This window comes from Neodothiora populina (assembly GCF_041146345.1).
Source record: "Neodothiora populina strain CPC 39397 chromosome Unknown canker_contig_17, whole genome shotgun sequence".
Lineage (NCBI taxonomy): Eukaryota > Fungi > Ascomycota > Dothideomycetes > Dothideales > Dothioraceae > Neodothiora > Neodothiora populina.
The window spans coordinates 692,982-711,620 of record NW_027191406.1 but is presented as its reverse complement, the minus strand read 5'-3'; the positions used below and the strand labels follow the sequence as shown (position 1 = coordinate 711,620).

General features: G+C 50.7%; 7 protein-coding genes across 8 annotated transcripts; 2 read left to right on the top strand and 5 right to left on the bottom strand.

The window, feature by feature from the left end:
• Nucleotides 1–1,623: 1,623 nt before the first annotated feature.
• Nucleotides 1,624–4,407, bottom strand: AAFC00_004153 (uncharacterized protein; the record flags this gene model as incomplete). Its single annotated transcript, XM_069343744.1, has 5 exons — nt 1,624–2,000; nt 2,061–3,391; nt 3,449–4,015; nt 4,080–4,247; nt 4,394–4,407. The coding sequence occupies 5 exons, from the start codon at nt 4,405–4,407 to the stop codon at nt 1,624–1,626; spliced, it is 2,457 nt and encodes an 818-aa protein (XP_069202297.1).
• A 3,240-nt stretch (nt 4,408–7,647) lies between these two features.
• On the bottom strand, nt 7,648–9,616 carry AAFC00_004152 (uncharacterized protein; the record flags this gene model as incomplete). 2 transcript variants are annotated; one of them, XM_069343743.1, is made up of 2 exons in its annotated part: nt 7,648–8,858; nt 8,908–9,616. In XM_069343743.1, the coding sequence occupies 2 exons, from the start codon at nt 9,614–9,616 to the stop codon at nt 7,648–7,650; spliced, it is 1,920 nt and encodes a 639-aa protein (XP_069202296.1). The 2 variants fall into 2 exon arrangements, with proteins under 2 accessions (XP_069202296.1, XP_069202295.1); XM_069343742.1 differs by lacking the exon at nt 7,648–8,858 and having other exon boundaries at nt 8,873–9,616.
• A 754-nt stretch (nt 9,617–10,370) lies between these two features.
• AAFC00_004151 (60S ribosomal protein eL29) lies at nt 10,371–10,800 on the bottom strand (the record flags this gene model as incomplete). Its single annotated transcript, XM_069343741.1, has 4 exons — nt 10,371–10,406; nt 10,464–10,566; nt 10,687–10,738; nt 10,794–10,800. The coding sequence occupies 4 exons, from the start codon at nt 10,798–10,800 to the stop codon at nt 10,371–10,373; spliced, it is 198 nt and encodes a 65-aa protein (XP_069202294.1).
• A 2,016-nt stretch (nt 10,801–12,816) lies between these two features.
• AAFC00_004150 (uncharacterized protein) lies at nt 12,817–13,365 on the bottom strand (the record flags this gene model as incomplete). Its single annotated transcript, XM_069348437.1, has 2 exons — nt 12,817–13,074; nt 13,132–13,365. The coding sequence occupies 2 exons, from the start codon at nt 13,363–13,365 to the stop codon at nt 12,817–12,819; spliced, it is 492 nt and encodes a 163-aa protein (XP_069202293.1).
• Nucleotides 13,366–13,400: 35 nt separating this feature from the next.
• On the bottom strand, nt 13,401–15,393 carry AAFC00_004149 (uncharacterized protein; the record flags this gene model as incomplete). The annotated part of the gene is made up of 4 exons (XM_069348436.1): nt 13,401–13,861; nt 13,922–14,536; nt 14,602–15,295; nt 15,361–15,393. The coding sequence occupies 4 exons, from the start codon at nt 15,391–15,393 to the stop codon at nt 13,401–13,403; spliced, it is 1,803 nt and encodes a 600-aa protein (XP_069202292.1).
• A 775-nt stretch (nt 15,394–16,168) lies between these two features.
• On the top strand, nt 16,169–16,686 carry AAFC00_004148 (uncharacterized protein; the record flags this gene model as incomplete). Its single annotated transcript, XM_069343740.1, has 2 exons — nt 16,169–16,401; nt 16,554–16,686. 2 exons carry the CDS (start codon nt 16,169–16,171, stop codon nt 16,684–16,686), a joined length of 366 nt encoding a protein of 121 aa, XP_069202291.1.
• An 827-nt stretch (nt 16,687–17,513) lies between these two features.
• AAFC00_004147 (uncharacterized protein) lies at nt 17,514–18,630 on the top strand (the record flags this gene model as incomplete). Its single annotated transcript, XM_069343739.1, has 3 exons — nt 17,514–17,590; nt 17,837–18,049; nt 18,303–18,630. The coding sequence occupies 3 exons, from the start codon at nt 17,514–17,516 to the stop codon at nt 18,628–18,630; spliced, it is 618 nt and encodes a 205-aa protein (XP_069202290.1).
• Nucleotides 18,631–18,639: the final 9 nt, after the last annotated feature.

Genomic DNA, 18,639 nt, shown 5'->3' with positions numbered 1-18,639 from the left:
GCTTACACGATCTTCACCAGTCGTGCTCATAGCGAACGGCCTTCACCGCCGCAGCTATCTGGCCTGTGGTACATGAACCACCACTAAAGGCAAATCGCTTTGGTTTGATGGACTATTTTGCAATAAAGACCAAAATAATGTCATAACCATGCGACACGCACTATCGGTTCACACCATAATGGACGAGAACGCGAAAGGGCCCAGCGCTAGGCGTTGTCGCATTATCGGAGGTTTGTCCGCCATCAAATCAGCAGCGTTTAATCTTGAGAGAGGGTCGCGCACGCAGAACATGACATGGCGATGGTGCAAGCGGAAAGGAAAGGATGGAGATCGCGAAAGCTTTCGCACAATATTCCAGATATCGTATTTCCGACTTTCCCATTTCGCTTCCCTCATGAACCCTCCTTCGGAGAGTTATGGCTCTGATCTGCCGCAGCACGCTTGTATTCGTTTTCCCGCAGTTCTGGTTTGCCCTCTGCATAGCAGATGTGTGGAACGATGGCGCTAGGCGGATTGCAATCTGCATCATCAGTACAAGCACGCCTAGAGCGGATGTCGTAGCATAGACAAACCCTTGCAACAAATGAAGACAAGTAAGATATCCATTATGACTGTAGAAAATGTAGTGGCTGAGGAAGCATGGCGTTCCGTTCACCCTCAACCCTCCAAGCTTTTGGCATGCCGGACCCAAGCATTTGTGACGCCGAGCCGCTACTCGGCTGATCCGGTCATGCCCGAAGCACGGTACCCATATGGCCAATGCTTCGATCGGCGTCCGTTGATGATGATTGCCATGAACGAGTCAGCACAGATGTGGCGTAAACGCAACGGTGGTGCGCTGTCACCGCCACTATCGTTGCGGTACGTATTTCCTCGACCGAAAGTATGCACGCGCGTACTTCTAGCGGGGAACGGCAAGGCGTCACTTGACATCACCGTGCTTGCAGCGTTGAGTGGAGTGCCACAGTTTCATCTAAGCGTGCATAGATCGAGAAAATCGGTGGCTCTGCTGACTCTGTGCATAGTCCCAATGTGTACGTAGCCTATCATTGAAATCACGAAGCGAAATTTTGGTGTTTTGGAAGAGGAACGACCGCAATGCTCCTTGTTGTGATAGGAGATGAAATTCATGTACTGTTGTAAGGAAAATCAACGCGCGGTTGATATTGGGGTATCACAAGAATATCCAAAACACCAGTGTCCCGCCAACCAAGGAATGAGAAAAAACCATTTGCTATCCCTGTGAAGGGTTGACCTGATGAAACCAATATCCCTCCGCGTGATGATCTTGTGCCAGCAAGGCTAGACAGAAATGAAGGCGGTCTGATAGACGCACCGAAGATGTGCATTAAAAGGTAATACGTATTTCGCAAAGAAGGGTATCAAATAAACAGCGCAAGTGAAAAACAGGGCCCGATATCGAGGCGTGGGTATCTCGTTCGCCAATTCGATCCTAAATGAAGGCATGATATCTCCGATGAAGCTGGGCGGGTGTGATCCAAAAGTTGATGCGCCCAGGGCAATCGTGCCAGGATCACACCAACTGGAAAGGTTTCTGTCTCGTAACGTTCGTGTCGGTCGACTGGAAGTCGAAGCATCATGGCTGAGTGTCAAGCTCGAGACTTAGTACAGAAGTTTGAGCTCGTAACCAACAGACGGGTGATCACTGATGCTAGAGAGGTCACCATCCACTTGTATGTCTGTGGAACCAGAGTCCCACTCGCGAGTGCGTCGTGTGCCTGAGGGCTGGACCTCGGTGAACTCTGCAGTCATGTCCTGGCCTTCAGGCATCTCTTGAATGGTCTCGTCATCCATTAAGACGTGCAGACCGTTGCGGCTGATGCGAATGGTCCGGACAACTTGAGTTGGTTCGATGCCACATTTCATGGCGACTGCGTTGGTGAAGTCCTTCTGTGTTCTTTGCTGAAGGTAGACTGCGCGGTAGTAACCGTCTTCCGCCATTTTGCCAGCCACTCTTGGTTGGATGAAAAAGCATGCGACTAGACGTGTTATTAGTAATGGGCTCATACAAAGCAAAGGGGTAGAGGAAGAAAACGTACCAGGCTTGATCGCTCTTTCCGCAGGTGGCTGGTAAGATGGATCAACTCCAAGACTCTCGATCCAACCGGACAAGGTACCAGTGGCGGGCGAGCGGGTCTGTATTTTGACCGGCTGATCAGGTGGACTGGCTAGCTGTTGCGGGTTGCAGGACTGTAGGTCCATAGACGAACTCTGTGATTGTTTACCCCATTCAATGGAGGAGTCGACGCGAGAAGGTGGGGCAAAGGCCGAGGGTTGATTGACAGAGTTCCGGTGACTGTTCGAAGCCAGAGATTGACTACTTGGAGTAGGTGAGACGATCGAGGAGGTGGTCTTCAAGCTTTGCTTCTCCCACATTGCGGTATCCGGGCGCTCCACTTTGGTAAGGTCGATAGGCTCTCCGGCAAGGTGCACAGGATGAACATCCGGATCATCACCTTCCTCGCCGCGTAGGAACAAGACACTAGCTGGACGAGTAGAGCCAAACATGTCCTGCATGCTGATGAGTTTTCTCTGTAGGTCGTCCTCGGCGGACATCTTGCCATTGCCAGACGCCGTCGAAGACATTGACCAAGTTCTCCTGTGCTTGGGTACTTTGCCCGGGCCATGGTTCAAAGTAGCCTTATTGGAGATGGATCCGCTGCGCTTCCGCTTGTTCATGTCCCTCATACCAGCCTCGGCCTGCGATATCTGCTGAGACAGTTTCTCGATCGTTTTCTTGACATGAGCAACGTCGTTGGACAGCTTGCGTTCAGCGCCGTGGTCGCGGAAAAGTTTGACTTTGCAGTAGCAAACTTCGTGGACTGGCTGTTGAGGCGATGCAGGAGGCATGGAATCGAGGAGTAGCTCTGTCTTGGCGCACAGGCGGACGGGAATGCCTTTGACGCCCTTCGAGTGGCTGAAGTCTGTAGATAGAAAGTTGAAACGAACGGAGATAGGGCACTCGGTTACTCCAGTTCCAGAAGGAGTCCAGGTGACACAGAAACCGTCAAATGATGCAGACTCCAATTCGATGTGTGGGCGGGTTGGATCTTCACCTCCTCCGTTCATCTGGTTTGGCTCAACGAATTCGACTGCTTGTAGTCGACCTCCACGCTGGTGTGCTTCGTTGGTACCGCGACCTTCCTTCCAGAGCTGCCAGCATGCTCCTGGACGTTGACGTTGCGACTCGTCCTCGAAGGAGACGCGAACAAATGTGCGGTACTTAAGTTGACCGACGACAGATTGTTGCGGAGCGGTGTCTACCACTGATAGAGTATACGCCTGTCCCTTGTTGAGATAGGTGATGGGAATCTCGTCAGCATGTCTAATCATCGCAGTAGGCGCATTAAGTGTGACATGGTAACGAAATCTGCACACAAGTAATTAGTATTTGGTTCTCTTCATGGGAAGTGCAAGGGCCACATACTTTTCAGTCGAAGGATGGAGTGGGGGAGCATTCATCATTGCATTGCTCAGTCCTTGAGGTTCGAAGGTCAATTCAGTCGGCTGGTTCTGCATGTCCACATCAAAGTTGACATCAGCCATAGGAGAGTCTGAAGTATGTGCTTGCATATTCTCAAACATGGCCGGCTGGTGTTGGAAGCTCTGGGGCGGAAAGGCCTGGTGATGATGCATGTGAAATGGGTTCATATTTGAGAAGTGGTTCTGACTCATTTGGTGCATCTGCGAAGGGAAGATGCCCATGTTGTGACCTGAGTGAATGGCATTGTCTGATGTCGGCATGGAAAGAGGAGTACCAAGGCCCAAGATGCCCGGAGTGTGAAGATCACCTGCCTGAGGGTGGAATAGAGTGTTCGTGCCACCAGGAGTGGGAGTGTAATACCCAGGCATCTGGTTGGCAAATGTATTGAAGGAATTACTGTTAGGATCGAGCACTGAGGGGGTTAGTCCGGTGCTGAAGGCCCAAGGGTCATTTGAGCCACGGGGAGTTGGATCCATGTCCTTGAGCTGTTGTTGTTGCTCAGCATATTGACTGTCGCAATAATTAGTATAAGTATATGCAGTCTGACAACGACGGGCATCAGCAAATCGCATACCGAGGATTCAAAGCGACATCCAGAGCGTCGCTGACATGATTTGTTAGTTGGTGTGCGCCCGGTTGCGTGGGCGAAATGGAAACATTGTTCTCATTGCGACCATGTAGCTGGGGGAACGTGAGCTTGAAGTTGTTGTATAGCTCGTCGTTCGGCTTCTGCGAACTCTTTCTGTGGTGGGAAATCTCACTGTCAGCTATATGGTTCATGCAGCTAAGACGCGGTAGTAATGATTGATCTCTCGAAGCAACAGTCGGTACGATGGCGTGGATCTGTGGCAGTGAAAAAAAGGAAAGAGAGCTGTGGCTCCAACTCACCTTTTCGCGAACATGTCTGCTTGCAGGCCACAATACTCGCAGGTGACAGGCAGAGTCTTTAAAAGAGAAAGTGCTCAGCGAGAGATGAACATTGAACAAGGCCAGGAAATTCCGTATGTATTCACGTCAAGTTCGTCACTGAGTTGAGTATGAAACGCATGCAATAATAAGGAAGGGCACAGAGCAGTCAAGCCACAGCACAGCGGAGCATGGCTAACCTAAGTATTAAACTGACTGTCTTAGTCTGGCGCAGTGACAGGGGCCGATGAGGAGCTACCGCGCGCACGGATCCTGCGCCGCATCGCTTGCGCTTGCGCTTGTGCTGAGCTTTGCCCGCCCTCGCTGTCAACAAGTGCATCAGAGTTATCATCGAGCCCTGCGCAATCGCTTTGGATGATCGTAGTCCACCTTTCTCTTGCTCTCGATTCGCTGTAGAAACTAAGACACAGGCTAGCCCCCTCTGAATGCATCTCGGAGCTAACGCCACACGCGTGGCTGTGCAAGACCTGCCCTGTGTGGCACAAACCGCTGTTCTGCACTACCGTACTCTAGGGTACCTAGGCTTTCCCGCAGGCTCGGCTAAGGTAGAGGTAGGGTGTTGCACGGAATCCTCGTCGCGGTCTCTACCTAGTCAGAGCGCCACACTACTTCAAGTAGACTTTCCAAGCCTCGACATAGTCCCCGCAGGCCGAAGGAGCCATTCGTCGGTGAGAACGGCGCTTGAGTCGTATCATTGTGGGACGCCCTCTTGGACCAATGTCTAATCGACCTTCGATCTTCGATCATTTACCCTCCGATCCTTTTTTGCCATAACGCCTCGATCACCGTCGCCTGCGATAATACATACCGAACATGATCTTCATTTCCCACCGCAAGCCCTGCATCGCCTCGGGTACTGTCGACAGATCACCTTGGCCCGCCCGGAATAATCCCCGTACGTATACTCGTAATCACCATACATTTTTCGACAGAGAGAGTCAGCTGATGCGCACCACTCCATATCTACACCTTACATATGATTTACCCGCACATGCTCCTCTTGGTCCTTCCCCTCCTGCTCTGTGCCCAAAGCACCTCACCTATGACGTCGAAGAAGTGCGTCCACCTACCGAGGACAGCTTAGCACTCAGACCTCGTTATTCGGCGCGGCTGGCGTTGGGCCTAGAGTGACATGTCTCCCGTGTCCTTCATTTCATCCTCCCATGCAATTACTGTGGTCATGAATTTATACGTCAATTTGCTGTTTCACATTTCATCCTCGCTGCTACCGCTGGTCGTATGCTGCGCAGCTATCGCCCCCCCCCCCCCCCCATCCCGTCATAGCAAGATTGGGTCGGTGGTGCCGCCGTGATCCCCTCAGTAAGGTACTTTCTCCCATCTCCATCTCCCATTCCCCAGCTTCATCTGCGAGTGTGGCTGTCGCACTTCGGCCCTGCGAAGCTTAATTTCAACTTACTTTCCAAAAGACGCTTGCGACTTCTGGAGCTGGCTGTTGGTTTGACTGTACAAGCGTACTTTTCCCTAAGCGGGACTTGTGTTGCGACCATTCTTTGTTTGGATGTCACTCAAACCTTAGGGGACTGTGTCGTGGCCCCTCTCGTAAGATGCAAACAATCAGCCAGGTGTGTTTTTGTCTGCCCGTTTTCGTGCTGATACGGAGGATTTGTTGCTCCCCCTCTCCCTCGTAAGTCAATTGGTATTCGAGCATCTCTCGTGATCTAAGAATAGGAACTCGAGTATACGTACATAAGCGAGCGAGGGAGCAGCGATCCCAGAACGTCATAAATTTCGGGGGCATGATGCAAGTCTGATTGCACTTGACCCCTCCCCCGTAATGCGCTGCCACGATGGAGTCTTGTACGCGTTTTCTACAGGCACACTGTGTTGGACGGTTCCCAGGGATCCTAAACACGCTGATCATCTGCTTGCTGTGTACAACATCTGAGGCTTGTCATCGGAAAATGCGGCACATGTTCCATAAATCACGAGCTGGAGCTCAATTGGGATTGGTACCTCTTCCTGCGATCATCTCTTTCCCGATCCTGGGAGCAGGTTGTGGCTAGTAGACTAGTGGCGCTCAACCATAAGGTAGTTTGCCCTCTTTTGTGGCTGTGCAGGCCGAGGCCGGGGTGTGGCTAGTGGTCCTTTGTTCGAAAGGTGAGGTATTCGCGGCACGTTGAGAGGTACCTAAAGATGCACACAAAGGTAGGTAATGTAGGTATCTTTTACCTGCCGCACGCGCTGAACCAACTTTCCACGGGAACTGGCAAAGCCTCACACCCACATCTAGCCCTTTCGGACCCGGACATGGTTGGTACAGACTCTTCCGACTCGGGTCTCACTCACTCACGATACCTCCAATTGGTGCCTGGTACCTGATGTGAGACTTGCATGAGCCCATCCCCGAGTGCCCATTTACAGTTTTCTGTCTACCCCATCACGAGATGGCTGTTACGGGAGCTGGGCTCTCTCGCCCATCAAGAGGAGCCCGCGAGATTGGCCCTCTTGTGGCTGGCGCTTCCACGTTTCATTTCCTTTCCACGGGCCAAATGACACACTTTCACGATGACCCAGAGATCATCCTGCTCTCAAAGAGGAGCTTGCAGGGCGCATGGTGTAATGCTACGCGGAGCTCATTGTGAGCATCCGGTTTCTAAATTTTTGCTCAATACAAAGAAAAATATTACTACTGTGTCATCCTGGGCCGAGAATCCCTCCGCATGTCCCCATTTTACCGTGGGATTGGGTAGAATTCGCGGGTCTGCTCATTTCTCGAACTGGGGCTGTGCCTGGCGTGTCCCACGAGGGGCTTGCAGTACATGTGGGACAAAGACATGCAGGTGCGGACCAAGTAGATTTGCCCAAACCATGCCATAAAACGCTGTGATATTAGTGGGATGTTCTCCCCAAGTCACCTAGGTACAGTACGTGTGCTCGAAGGCTCTCAGTCATCGGCGAGGACTTCACTTTGGCACGTGGTTTGTTGATACAACATGATGCGCTGGATAGCTGCGTGGCACTGTGGCGAGGTGAGCTAGTTAAGGTAGTTGGGGTGTGCATCCCTTCTAGAGCGAACCAAGGACACGTGCTTCACTGCTGTTCTGCTGCCATGCATGAGTGGCTGGTGAGTTGCTCTACATCATGCGCTGAAGTACAATTTCTCTGGAGAGGAACCTTCCTCCACCCTTCCTACTTTTGACATAGTCTAGTGCTTCCACTCGTAGTCTGGCAGGCAATCTCGGGTCTGCGTCCTTCTACTTGTCCATGGACTTCTGCGGTGGCCCGGAGTTTTCCTTGCTTCTCTCGTAAGCGACCTGGCCGGGTCGCGTCTGCTTCGGCCGCGTATAGGCTTTCGATGAGCCGCTGAGATTCCAACCGTAGTGATTGAAAGAATAGTTCTGTGCCGAACGCTGTTCGTCTGGCGCCACTGTTGCTGCTCGCGCAGCTGCCATAGCAAGGTTAGGATTTCTACGTAGGCCGTTCTGGTAATCTATGAGTTGTTGGCCACTTGCTGGTCTTTCGGTCTCGCTAGAGCTGCATTGATCCTTAGCACGTGGGCTTCTAAACCCTACGTCGGTTAGGTTCGAGGATGTAGCACCCCGGGAGCTTGCCCTACTGCTCCGCGATACACTTTGATCGTTGTGTCTTACGGCTGTAAGGACACTTGAATCTGAATCTTCACGTCTACGCTTCGCAAGAGACGAGTCGAAACTTGGGCTAGGAATCTTGGACGGGGCGTTTGGCGTTAATACTCGAGGAGAGAGGCTTGGAGGCGACCATGTCAGCAGTCTCGAGTCTACCAGACTAGATTGGGGCGCCGTTGATGCGACCTTATCTTTGCGTCGTGTATGGAGCTCATTGGAAGAAAAGCTTCGGATATCTGCTTCTGGCGAGTAAATTTCTTCGCTCTCCATGGTGTGATCATCTCCTGCGTCGAATGAGAAGCGCCTCGCTGGCACAAGCTGTAGAGGTTGAGGTCTAGTTTTCTGCCATGGTTGATGTCCTTGGACATTAACTACTGCGTCGGAGAGTGATCTACTACTCGGCATTCCTCTTTCCCAGCTTGCCCATTTATGGCCACTTTCAGCCAGATGATGATAGTTGTCCCATTGCGACGTTACCAGTGCTTCCTGGTCTTCTGATCTCGATCGATTACCTTGGCTTGAAGATCTTGCTCGTGCGGCTTCGTCCTCAATAATCGAATTGCTGGACTGGCTAGAAGTCGTTGTTTCCTCTCCAGACTTTACTGATCCTGGGCTTAGCAGCAACTGGTCCGGCATCGAGCTTAAATGTTGATTGTCATGCAGATTTTCGTCAAGCTCGGGTGTGTCGAACAAGTTTGGTAGTTCACTGCTATCTGTAAAGGGTTGATCTGGTGGCTCTATGTGCAAGTCATCAATAGAAAAGTGCGCTGACAATACTGCCATCTTGCGTGACGGTGACTCGGTCCGACGATGGTGGTAAGCTGTAACAGGTCAGTCATAGCCAGTCAGCTGGCTTCCACCGATACGCACCTCTCTGAGATCTCTTGGCCTCAGCATCTTCGAGTCTGGTCCTTTCCAAGAACTCAAAGACTGTTTCCTTATGATCTGCGTCGATTGCGACCTCTGCTCTACGTCTGTCTCTCCGGAGGGTGCTGTACTGTCGGGCATTCACCAGGTCGACCAGACCGCGCTGGCCCTTCGCAACAAGTATCTCTAACCGTCTTACTTCAGCTCTGTAGTCCTCTCTTTCCTGCTGCCACCTCTTCTCTGTCTTTTCGGCTTCGACTTCTACAGCATACCTACAGTCAACTTCGTTCTGCAGCTTCTCGGAAAGTGCAGCGTTTTGGTCACAGAGAGTGCGGTAAGACTCGAATATCATCAGGAGCGAACTGTTGTCCCGAGCATCCAGCGTGTGGAATGGATCCACCATCAGCTTAGTCAATATGCACTCCATCAATCTTTGGGGTTCGATCTGGCACACATAAGTGTCACGCGAGTCCGGTTGCTCCTGCTGTTGAGGCATAGAGACCAGGTCGGGACTTGAACGGGGCAGGTTATCAATACCAGTTGATGGCATATGATGAGAGAAGTAAGAGCTCAATCTAGGACGAAGCTTTTTCCTGGGTGTCGTAAGAGCTGTGACCATGTCTGAGGAGACGTCGTCACTATCGACATGAGGAAGAGGAGTCCGCACGCGTAGTGATTGGACCCGTCGCGTCCATTGGACCATGTCAGCCATTGCTAAAGACTGGTCCATCGTAGCAGGGCTTGCACTGTTGTAGTCGCTGGGGGTATGTGATCCTTGCGATCTCCAAGGCATCTTTAGTCTGTGGTGGATACGGGTAGTGAACAGAGAAGGTTGCTGCGAGAACGGCATGGGAAGGACACCTAGCTGTGGGATGGTGGAGATGGGTACCTGCCTTATTTGTTTTTAGAAGGTGCGACCAAGTCACATTACCAAGATTGGTGGACCTCGCTATACAGTTTCATCGGAGCAATGCATCAAAAGGCGATTCACTTTTTATTGTTTTGTTATTTGATTCTGTTTCTGGGAAGGGCCATGCTCAAGACTTAGGATTAGGAAATGGTGGTTTGAGTATGTATCCTCTTCTCCATGAACAAGTATCTCATTGAGAAAGAGATCAAGTTTTTGGTAATGAAGAGGATGATGATATTGGCACGTAGAATTATCCTTCAACAACCACGCTGAGAATGATGCGGGTTGCTGTACACACAAATGCCTTTTTCCTGTGAAGTGGGTATGGAGTCGGGAGGGGGTGGGGAAGTCCTGCAACGGACTTTGGAAGACTGATGAAAGATGGAGACGAAAGAAATTGGGCGAACTGGGCGATTTGACGATCGTTGTCATGTCGTGGCACAACCAGAAAAATTTCATGGCATACTGAGGAGTCTTCCAGGCTCTCTTAGCAAAGCTTCCGATCCATAATGACGCCGCTAGATGTTCCCAGAAACGACACTAATCATGAAGTCCTCTATGCAGCGTCTCTCTTGCCCTCCTTGACCTCCTTCTGTAGGGACGTTAGCTGCTGGATGTCGATGTAGTCGCTTGTTGGGGAGCAACATACGAGAGCTCTCATGGTGCCGTGAAGAGCATGTCTGTGGTTGCGTCTGAACTTGGGGTCGGTACCCTTGAGCGAAGGGTATCTGTGGGTCTTGGGCTTCTTGATACTGTTGGGTTTTCTCCGTCAGCACTAGTCCAGGTTCCAGTAAGGCGACAGCAATTGAAGATGAATTTCAAGCGCATCCGGTGCGCTTCTTCTTCAATTTGGACAGAGGTTTATCGCGTACCCGTTCTTGTGGGCCTTCTTGGCCTGGTTGTGCTGAGACGAGTTCTTCGACTCTGGAAAAATCCATTAGTACTCTCACAGCAGCAATATTCGTCGAGCACTACTCACTGGCCATTGCGACGGTTGACTGATGCGATGAAACTGGTTGTGTGCAGATTCGTTCAGCTGCCAAAAGTTCTGAAGCCCAGGTGGGCCGCCCATTTCCTAAGCGAGTGTTGCAGCGCCAAGTCCGTGCACGTGCCATCGGTACAATCGTCAAAAGCCCGACTACTTCTGGTACTTACTGCAAATGTGCGTGAGGACGGCAGGACAGGTCATTGCATGCAGTGATTATTGGACATACTGGATTATTATTTGCTTGCTTGCTTTCCTACAGCAAGATTATACTCAGTGTTGGTATCACCTTGCGTTGATGTGGGAGGGATATGAAATGTATCTCTTTAGTACTGCGAAAGCGAGGGGTCGAAGTCGTATCGAACATGTAACTGACACGGCATTCGATGGTTTGGTAGATTTTCAATATCAGTAAGTAGAATAGCATTGCAATGATATACAGGCGCATGTCAGTTCTTAGGATACCCTGAGGTGCTTACACGACTGGTAGAAGTTACACTTCGCGTTGCGTGCGGTAAGATTCACTACTCTTTCCCTTCACTACCAGCACAAGACAATTTTGTACTTTCATTGAAATATTCGTATTCACCACCATCATCATCATCATCACCAAAACTAGCAGCAGTACTACGTACATTATCCCTTACTCCCATCTCCCTCTCAAGTCGCTTTAGATCCTCAGGTTATACTGCCGACTTCGCGGCCGTCGATCACTCGCGTGCTCGCCCCTCGCGCCAGGTTGTCGTCTCCTGTGGTCCACCTTGTCATTGCCTACCATGTGCCCAGATCCCAATCGTTGAGCATGTGACGCTAAGACTCTCTGAAGCAAGTGAGAGTACTATATCACTCCGATGATATGTCACGAGATACAAGGAAGACCTGTCCTTTGCCCGGCGATCGACGGCGTTCGATCTCATCACGCAAGATAGTGTCGGTGTATGGGAACCTCTGTGGCTTTTATCTCTCCGCGCGTGCAGATAAAACCGGGTGGGAGTAAGGAGAGGAGAACTTAAGTACTGTAGCAGACTGATGAAGAACTGAAATAAGTTTGGTTGATTTCGCTTGAAGTCAACTACTTCGTGTACTATAGACATTCGGACTTTTCAGCGCCCGTCATAGGTAGGATAAAAACGTGGTTATACTGGTCCATATATCGTCAAACATATGTCACTAGTTCCAACCCAAAGGATGGAGTTTACTTGAAAGAATAGACGTGGTAGAAATATGTATAATTGAGCACGCAATAATTTTGTGTAAGCGAAGCTTCTGTGGGAGATGACGGAACATGGGCTTGAGAAGAAACTAGATTAAAAGCCTCGAATATCATAATTGCCAAAACAACCAGAGATCGAGGTGATCTTCACATCTGATCAAAGTTAGGAACATGTAATGTCGAGCAGAGACATCGTAAAGCCACAAACGACTGGACTACTAAGGCAAATGGCCAGGGTCACGGCAGCGATAAGCATGCAAGTCCAGAGAAAGAGAATAGAACAACACTACCCTCCTAGACAAGTTTATGATATCGTCAATTACTAAATTCGATTCAGAAAGGAACGTGACTAAATACAAAGCTACGATTTCATCATTTCGGTTTCAATACTAGAAAGCAGAGTTACACACAAACGGATCAAAGGAGAAGCGAGGCCAGAATTTGAGGTAGAACTGAGTGCCGAGGCAGTGACTTCGGAAAAAGAGCAATGCCAACGAGGGCAAGGGCACCGACAAGCAGGTTCGCTGAGTTGTGTGGCAAAAGCACGAGGAAATATATTTCAGTGTCACAGGTAAAACAGATGATCATGGAAAAAGGAATAATTGTGTTCAAAAATGAAATTTGGAAAATGCGCCTAAAAAAATACAAGGTATACACAAAGATGCCGATGCCGCTTCTTCATTCAATCTCTCTCTTCCATAAAACTCCTCGACAAGACGTTTCTACGTCCAATCGAACGCGTTGGTAAGACTCCGACTGGTTTCTGTTTCCTCTTCAAAAAATCCCCGTAACAGCTTCACGAACTTAAGCCTTGCTCTTGCTCATGAAGTTGAGGGCGGAACCGGCCTTGAACCAGTCCATTTGTCCCTCGTTGAAGGTGTGGGAAAGCTTGATGTCGAGAGTCTTTCCGTCCTGCTTGTGGACTCTGAGAGTGATGGGCTTGCCAACGGCGAGCTCAGTGCACAGGATGTCGACCTTGTCGGTGGGGTCGATCTTGTCGTAGTCGGCAGGGTCAGAGAAGGTAAGAGGAAGCATACCTTGCTTCTTCAAGTTGGTCTCGTGCTGTAGCTCCTTGTTAGTGATGATTTCGATAAGGATTCAAAGTAGAATGGTACTTACGATACGGGCGAAAGAACGGGTGATGATGGCAAGACCACCAAGGTGGCGAGGCTCGAGAGCAGCGTGCTCACGGGAAGAACCCTCACCGTAGTTCCAGTCACCGATGACGACCCACTGAATGCCCTTGCTCTTGTAGTCACGGGCGGTGGCGGGGACGGCATCCCAGGCACCAGTGATGGCGTTCTTGACCTTGTTTGCCTCGCCGTTGGCGATGTTGATGGCACCGATAAGCATGTTGTTGGAGATGTTGTCCAAGTGACCACGGTACTTCAACCAGGGACCGGCCATGGAGATGTGATCAGTGGTGGTCTTTCCGGCGGCCTTGATGAGGATGGGAAGGTCAAGGGCGTCCTTGCCGTCCCAAGGCGCGAAGGGAGAGAGGAGCTGAAGACGGTCGGAGGTAGGGGAGACGGCGACCTGGACGGAAGAACGGTCGGCAGGGGGGCTTGGTAGGTGTCCATACCGGGGTCGTATCCGTTGGCGGGAAGACCGTCACCGGTGGGAGCCTGGAGCCTGAACTCGTTTCCGTCCTTGTCCTTGAGGCTGTCAGTGAGAGGGTTGAAGTCGAGAGTGCCAGCAATGGTCATTGCGACGACAAGGTCGGGCGAAGTGACGAAAGCGTGGGTTGCAGGGTTAGCATCGTTACGGCCAGTGAAGTTACGGTTGTAAGATGAGATGATCGAGTTGGCCTCGCCCTTCTTGACATCCTTGCGGTCCCATTGACCAATGCCTGCTCTTTGTATTAGTGATGTTGCTTTTCAATGAAATAGTGGGGGAAAAAAAGACTTACAAGGACCACATGCGTTAGCGAGGACCATACCACCGAACTCCTCGAAGGTGGCGAGTTGGCCGTCACGGGCAATGGTAGCACGAATCTGCTCGGATCCAGGAGTAACGGTGAAAAGAGCCTTGGCCTTGATACCGTGGTCGAGAGCATCACGAGCGATGGAGGCAGCACGGGACATGTCCTCGTACGAAGAGTTGGTGCACGAGCCGATGAGACCGACCTTGAGGTCGACGGGCCAGTTGTTGTCCTTGACGGCTTGCTTGAACTGAGAGATGGGGGTGGCAAGATCGGGAGTGAAGGGACCGTTGACGTGAGGCTCGAGCTCAGAGAGGTTGATCTCGATGACCTGGTCGTACTCGGCACCCTCGTCCTCGCGAAGCTCCTTGGCGTAGGTTCTGGCGAAATCGCCAATGTCCTTACGCTTGGTGGCGTTCAGGTAGTCGTACATCCTGTCGTTGAAGGGGAACAGAGAAGTGGTGGCACCGATCTCAGCACCCATGTTGCAAATAGTACCCATACCAGTGGCAGAGAGCGAGTTAACACCCTCGCCGAAGTACTCGATGACTGCACCAGTACCACCCTTGACGGTGAGGATGCCAGCGACCTTGCAGATGATGTCTGTGACGGTGTGAGTTTTCTGATCTGGAAAAAGAGATGATATATGGACAAGAAAAGAAACGTACCCTTAGGAGAGGTCCAGCCAGAAAGCTGGCCAGTAAGCTTGATACCAATGACCTTAGGGGCCTTAAGCTCCCAGGGAAGACCAGCCATGACATCGACGGCATCAGCACCACCGACACCAATAGCGGCCATACCGAGACCACCGGCGTTGGGAGTGTGAGAGTCGGTACCGATCATAAGACCACCGGGGAAAGCGTAGTTCTCGAGGATGATTTGATGGATGATTCCAGAGCCAGGTCTCCAGAAACCGATGTTGTACTTGGCGCAAGATGTGGACAGGAAGTCGTAGACTTCCTTGTTGATGTCCTGAGCTCTTTCGAGATCCTTCTCGCCACCGATTTGAGCCTCAATCAAATGGTCACAGTGGACGGTGGAGGGGGTGGCCACAGAGGGCATGCCGGCGGACATGAACTGGAGGATGGCCATCTGAGCGGTGGCATCCTGGCAAGCAACGCGATCAGGGCGGAGCTTGAGGTAAGAAACACCACGCTCGAGCTCCTGTCCGTGAGGATCGTCGAGATGGGAGTAGAGGATCTTCTCCGTGTACATCAAAGGACGGTTGAGACGCTGGCGGACAATTGCAAGGTTCTCGTTCATCTTGGCGTAGTTGATGTAGTGGCCCTTCTCCCAGGGGGTCATCTCGACCTTCTTGGTGAGAGGCGCATCGTTGACAGTGGCAAAGGCGCGACGGCCGAGCTGCAATGGGCATGAGTAAAGCTCTTCATCTATCAGATAGAAGCGGGAAAAAAGAAGAAACATACCACTTTGCGCGCTGCTGCGCGTGCGGACAGCATTATGTGAATGTCAACGGCAAGAGGCAGTTGACTTTGGACCAGTTGCCTTGTCGGCTTAGTGGCCACGAGAAGAAGAAGAAGAAGAATAAATGGTGGACTGGGGAGGATGGTGGAGAGAAAGGAAAGCAAGTTCACTGGAGAAAGACAAGCACACGTTAAAGACTGCTAGTCCCCTCGTGCCGACGGAGAGCCTTGGGTAATCTTGCCTATCTTCTGATTGGCTGGCAGGTCGCTAGCTTGTGAAGGTGCTTTTGCTACGGGGTCATCGCGACCGATGCGAGTATTTGTACATACCGTGAACTGAACCCCCCCAAGCTCGGTATTGGCGTATAGCTCTTGATAAGGTGGATATGACACAACCCACGAAAAAAAAAACATGAACACACTTACAGTCTTGCCATCACCCTCTGTCACTTGCTATCTCGCTCTTCCCTCCTGCCTCTCCCTCTTCGCACCAATCCCGTATATGCTGCCCGCGCCAACGGATGGCCTCGGCAATAGCACTTCCAGACAGACCGAGTTTTCCCTCTAGCTTCGTTGTTGTGGGTGGCTCAAGCGCACGGCCCGCACATCTCCGCCTTCACATGCCGCACCGCCGCATGGTGGAGCCCTAAAAGGTAATCACTCCAAATTTATTATTATCGTGCTCGATCGTGCACAGTGCCTTATACAGCACCTACAGTACAGCGGAGCGACATTTTCACATCTGAACAATCTCTCGGTTTTGACAATCTGTCTGCGACAACTCTTGTCCTGCGCCCTTCTAATATCAACCATGCCGGCCATCCGTGGCTCCGATTCTAAGAAGAAGACGAGACGGCATACGCGCGATCTCGATCAGATTCATGCAGATCTGCATAAGGAAAAACATCTCGACCAGTACAAGGGAACCAAAGTAGCAGAAGACCTGCCGGGCTTGGGCCAGTGGTATTGCACTGAGTGTGCAAAATGGTTCGAGTCCGAATTCAATCTCATACAACATGGCAAAGGGAAGCCTCACAGGAGAAGGTGAGCCTGCTTGAAATTCTTGCAATTTTTCTTCAAGAGATTCAAAAGTGATTACGAAGATGAAAAATCGCTTGATTTCCCTCGTGCATGTGCTTTGGGCTGCGCCTGGCCTTGTACGCTTCTTGGAGCTCGCCATGCTAACATCATTACAGAGTGCGCCAGTTGAAGGACGAACCCTACTCCCAAAAAGAAGCTGAACTTGCCGTGGGTATCACGACAGACAATGGCAAAAGGACAGTCGAGGAAGACATGACCGATATTGACGGCCTGGGAGAGAGTACGTGAAGCTGGACCGATGCGGGCACGACCACAATTTTCCTCCACTTCCCGACCCATCGATTTCGGCCAAGGTCCTCGTAGACGCTTAGCGCAACTGCCTAAAATGGCCGAAACCTACTTGCGAGGAATTACTGCACGGCACCCAGGACTTTGATCTCGAAGGGCTACCTGCCACGGATGCGACTACACTCGAGGGGAGAGGGCTCGAGTCGCAGCAACAGCACATTTGGGATGCTCCAGATGCAGTTGGAACTATAAGAAGCCTTTTAGCTTAGGCATGGTGCTACGCAACTCATCCGCTGCTTCTGGCTGCCTGGCAACAAACGTATAGAGGATGCAGAATGGACAGCAAAACGTTGCCATGGCATCAGGAGGCGGTGTGCAGTGCAGGATATAGACTTGGATAATTGTTTTCCAAAACAACACCAAAATTGCGGCTTCCAAATGTTGCTTGACAGTGAAACAGCTGTAGCTCATATAGAGCCCCTCTCAGTGGCAAAACTACTTGCCATACAAGAAAATCTCACTAACATCACAATTTTCGTATACCTCATGCATTGTGTCTGCGTTTAGTGTTTTTCTGCCCTACTGTACATCGTCTCCCAAGTGCTTAGTCATGCATCTCAACTACCGTGGTATGGTAGGCAACAGCAGCTCAGCCATGTGATCATACATGTGATATATCCACCTTGACAGATTTGTAAATATTGTTTATGTAAAGTATCTACTGAAAGAAAAGGTGCCGTATCGGTCCAGAGTTGCGAGCCAGCGGAAATCCAACTTTAAATTCGTTACCACAATCCTGGAGCTCAATCACACACAGGTCGCAAGATATGGCTGCATATAAAAGTGTCGATCTCTACGGTGGTGCCATCAGAGCCGATCTACCAACAAATTTTGGAGATGTGAGGTATGTTGTATGACTGATTACTATTTTGTTGAAAGGGCACCTCTATGGCCGAAAGAGCAAGGGAAATTCAAGTCATCGTATACATCTATATTGTCTAACCCACTATTCTTCCCTTCGCATGCTCATTTCCTATCCATGTAAACGCTAGGGAAGATGTCATCGTAGCCTTTACTCTCACTGGAACTTTTTTTTGTCAATGTATATCAAATAACAAGAGACTAACAACATTTGTCTTGCAAACTGTAGCGACATCAGACAGGTTCCAGACACACAAGAGGTCTTCCTTGACAAAGACGGCTTCACGAGTATTGTCTTTGACATCCTCGAGCGTGTCGGCGAGGAAGAAAACTGCAAGACTGATCTCGAGGCCCTAAAGTATCATCTGGAAGATATAGTCGAGGATGATACGGAAGGAACTCAGGTTTGGGAGACGAACAGCGCTTTTCTTCAGAAGCTACCGTAAGTTATTCTTCTGTTCTTTCCTGTTTCGTCTGTCGAGAGATACTTCCCTTTTTGTATAAAGAGGGCATATTTGGTCGTCCTCCATCGTTACTCTTCTCTCGCATTTCCATGCCCAGCAAGTGTCCTCATCACCTTGTTCATCGATCGAACGGGAGGCCATCTCACACATGACTCTGCATCCCGACCACCAAAGCGCAATATCAACCCACACAACATGCACGACCACTAACCTCATCATCCATGCAAACAGCAATACAACAACAAACCCGATCCAATCCTACACTCTCCTCGCCACCCAACAGCACCAGTCCCCTCCCACCCAAACATCGACCGCAACCTCAAAACCCCCCAAACCAACTCCAGACTTCACAGCAATAACCATCTTGCTCATCCGTCTCGAAGCTCACAAGACGGACATCGTCATCTCAATCAACGTGCCTCACTCACCAGGCGAGTATGACCCCGCAGACGTCAACCTCGAGGCGGCCAAGAAAGGCGCGCTGATAGAGAGGGCTTTGGCGCATAGAGAGAGGATCTTGCAGACCTTTGAGATTAGGGAGTGGGGGCTTTTCGTGTAGTGGTTCTCG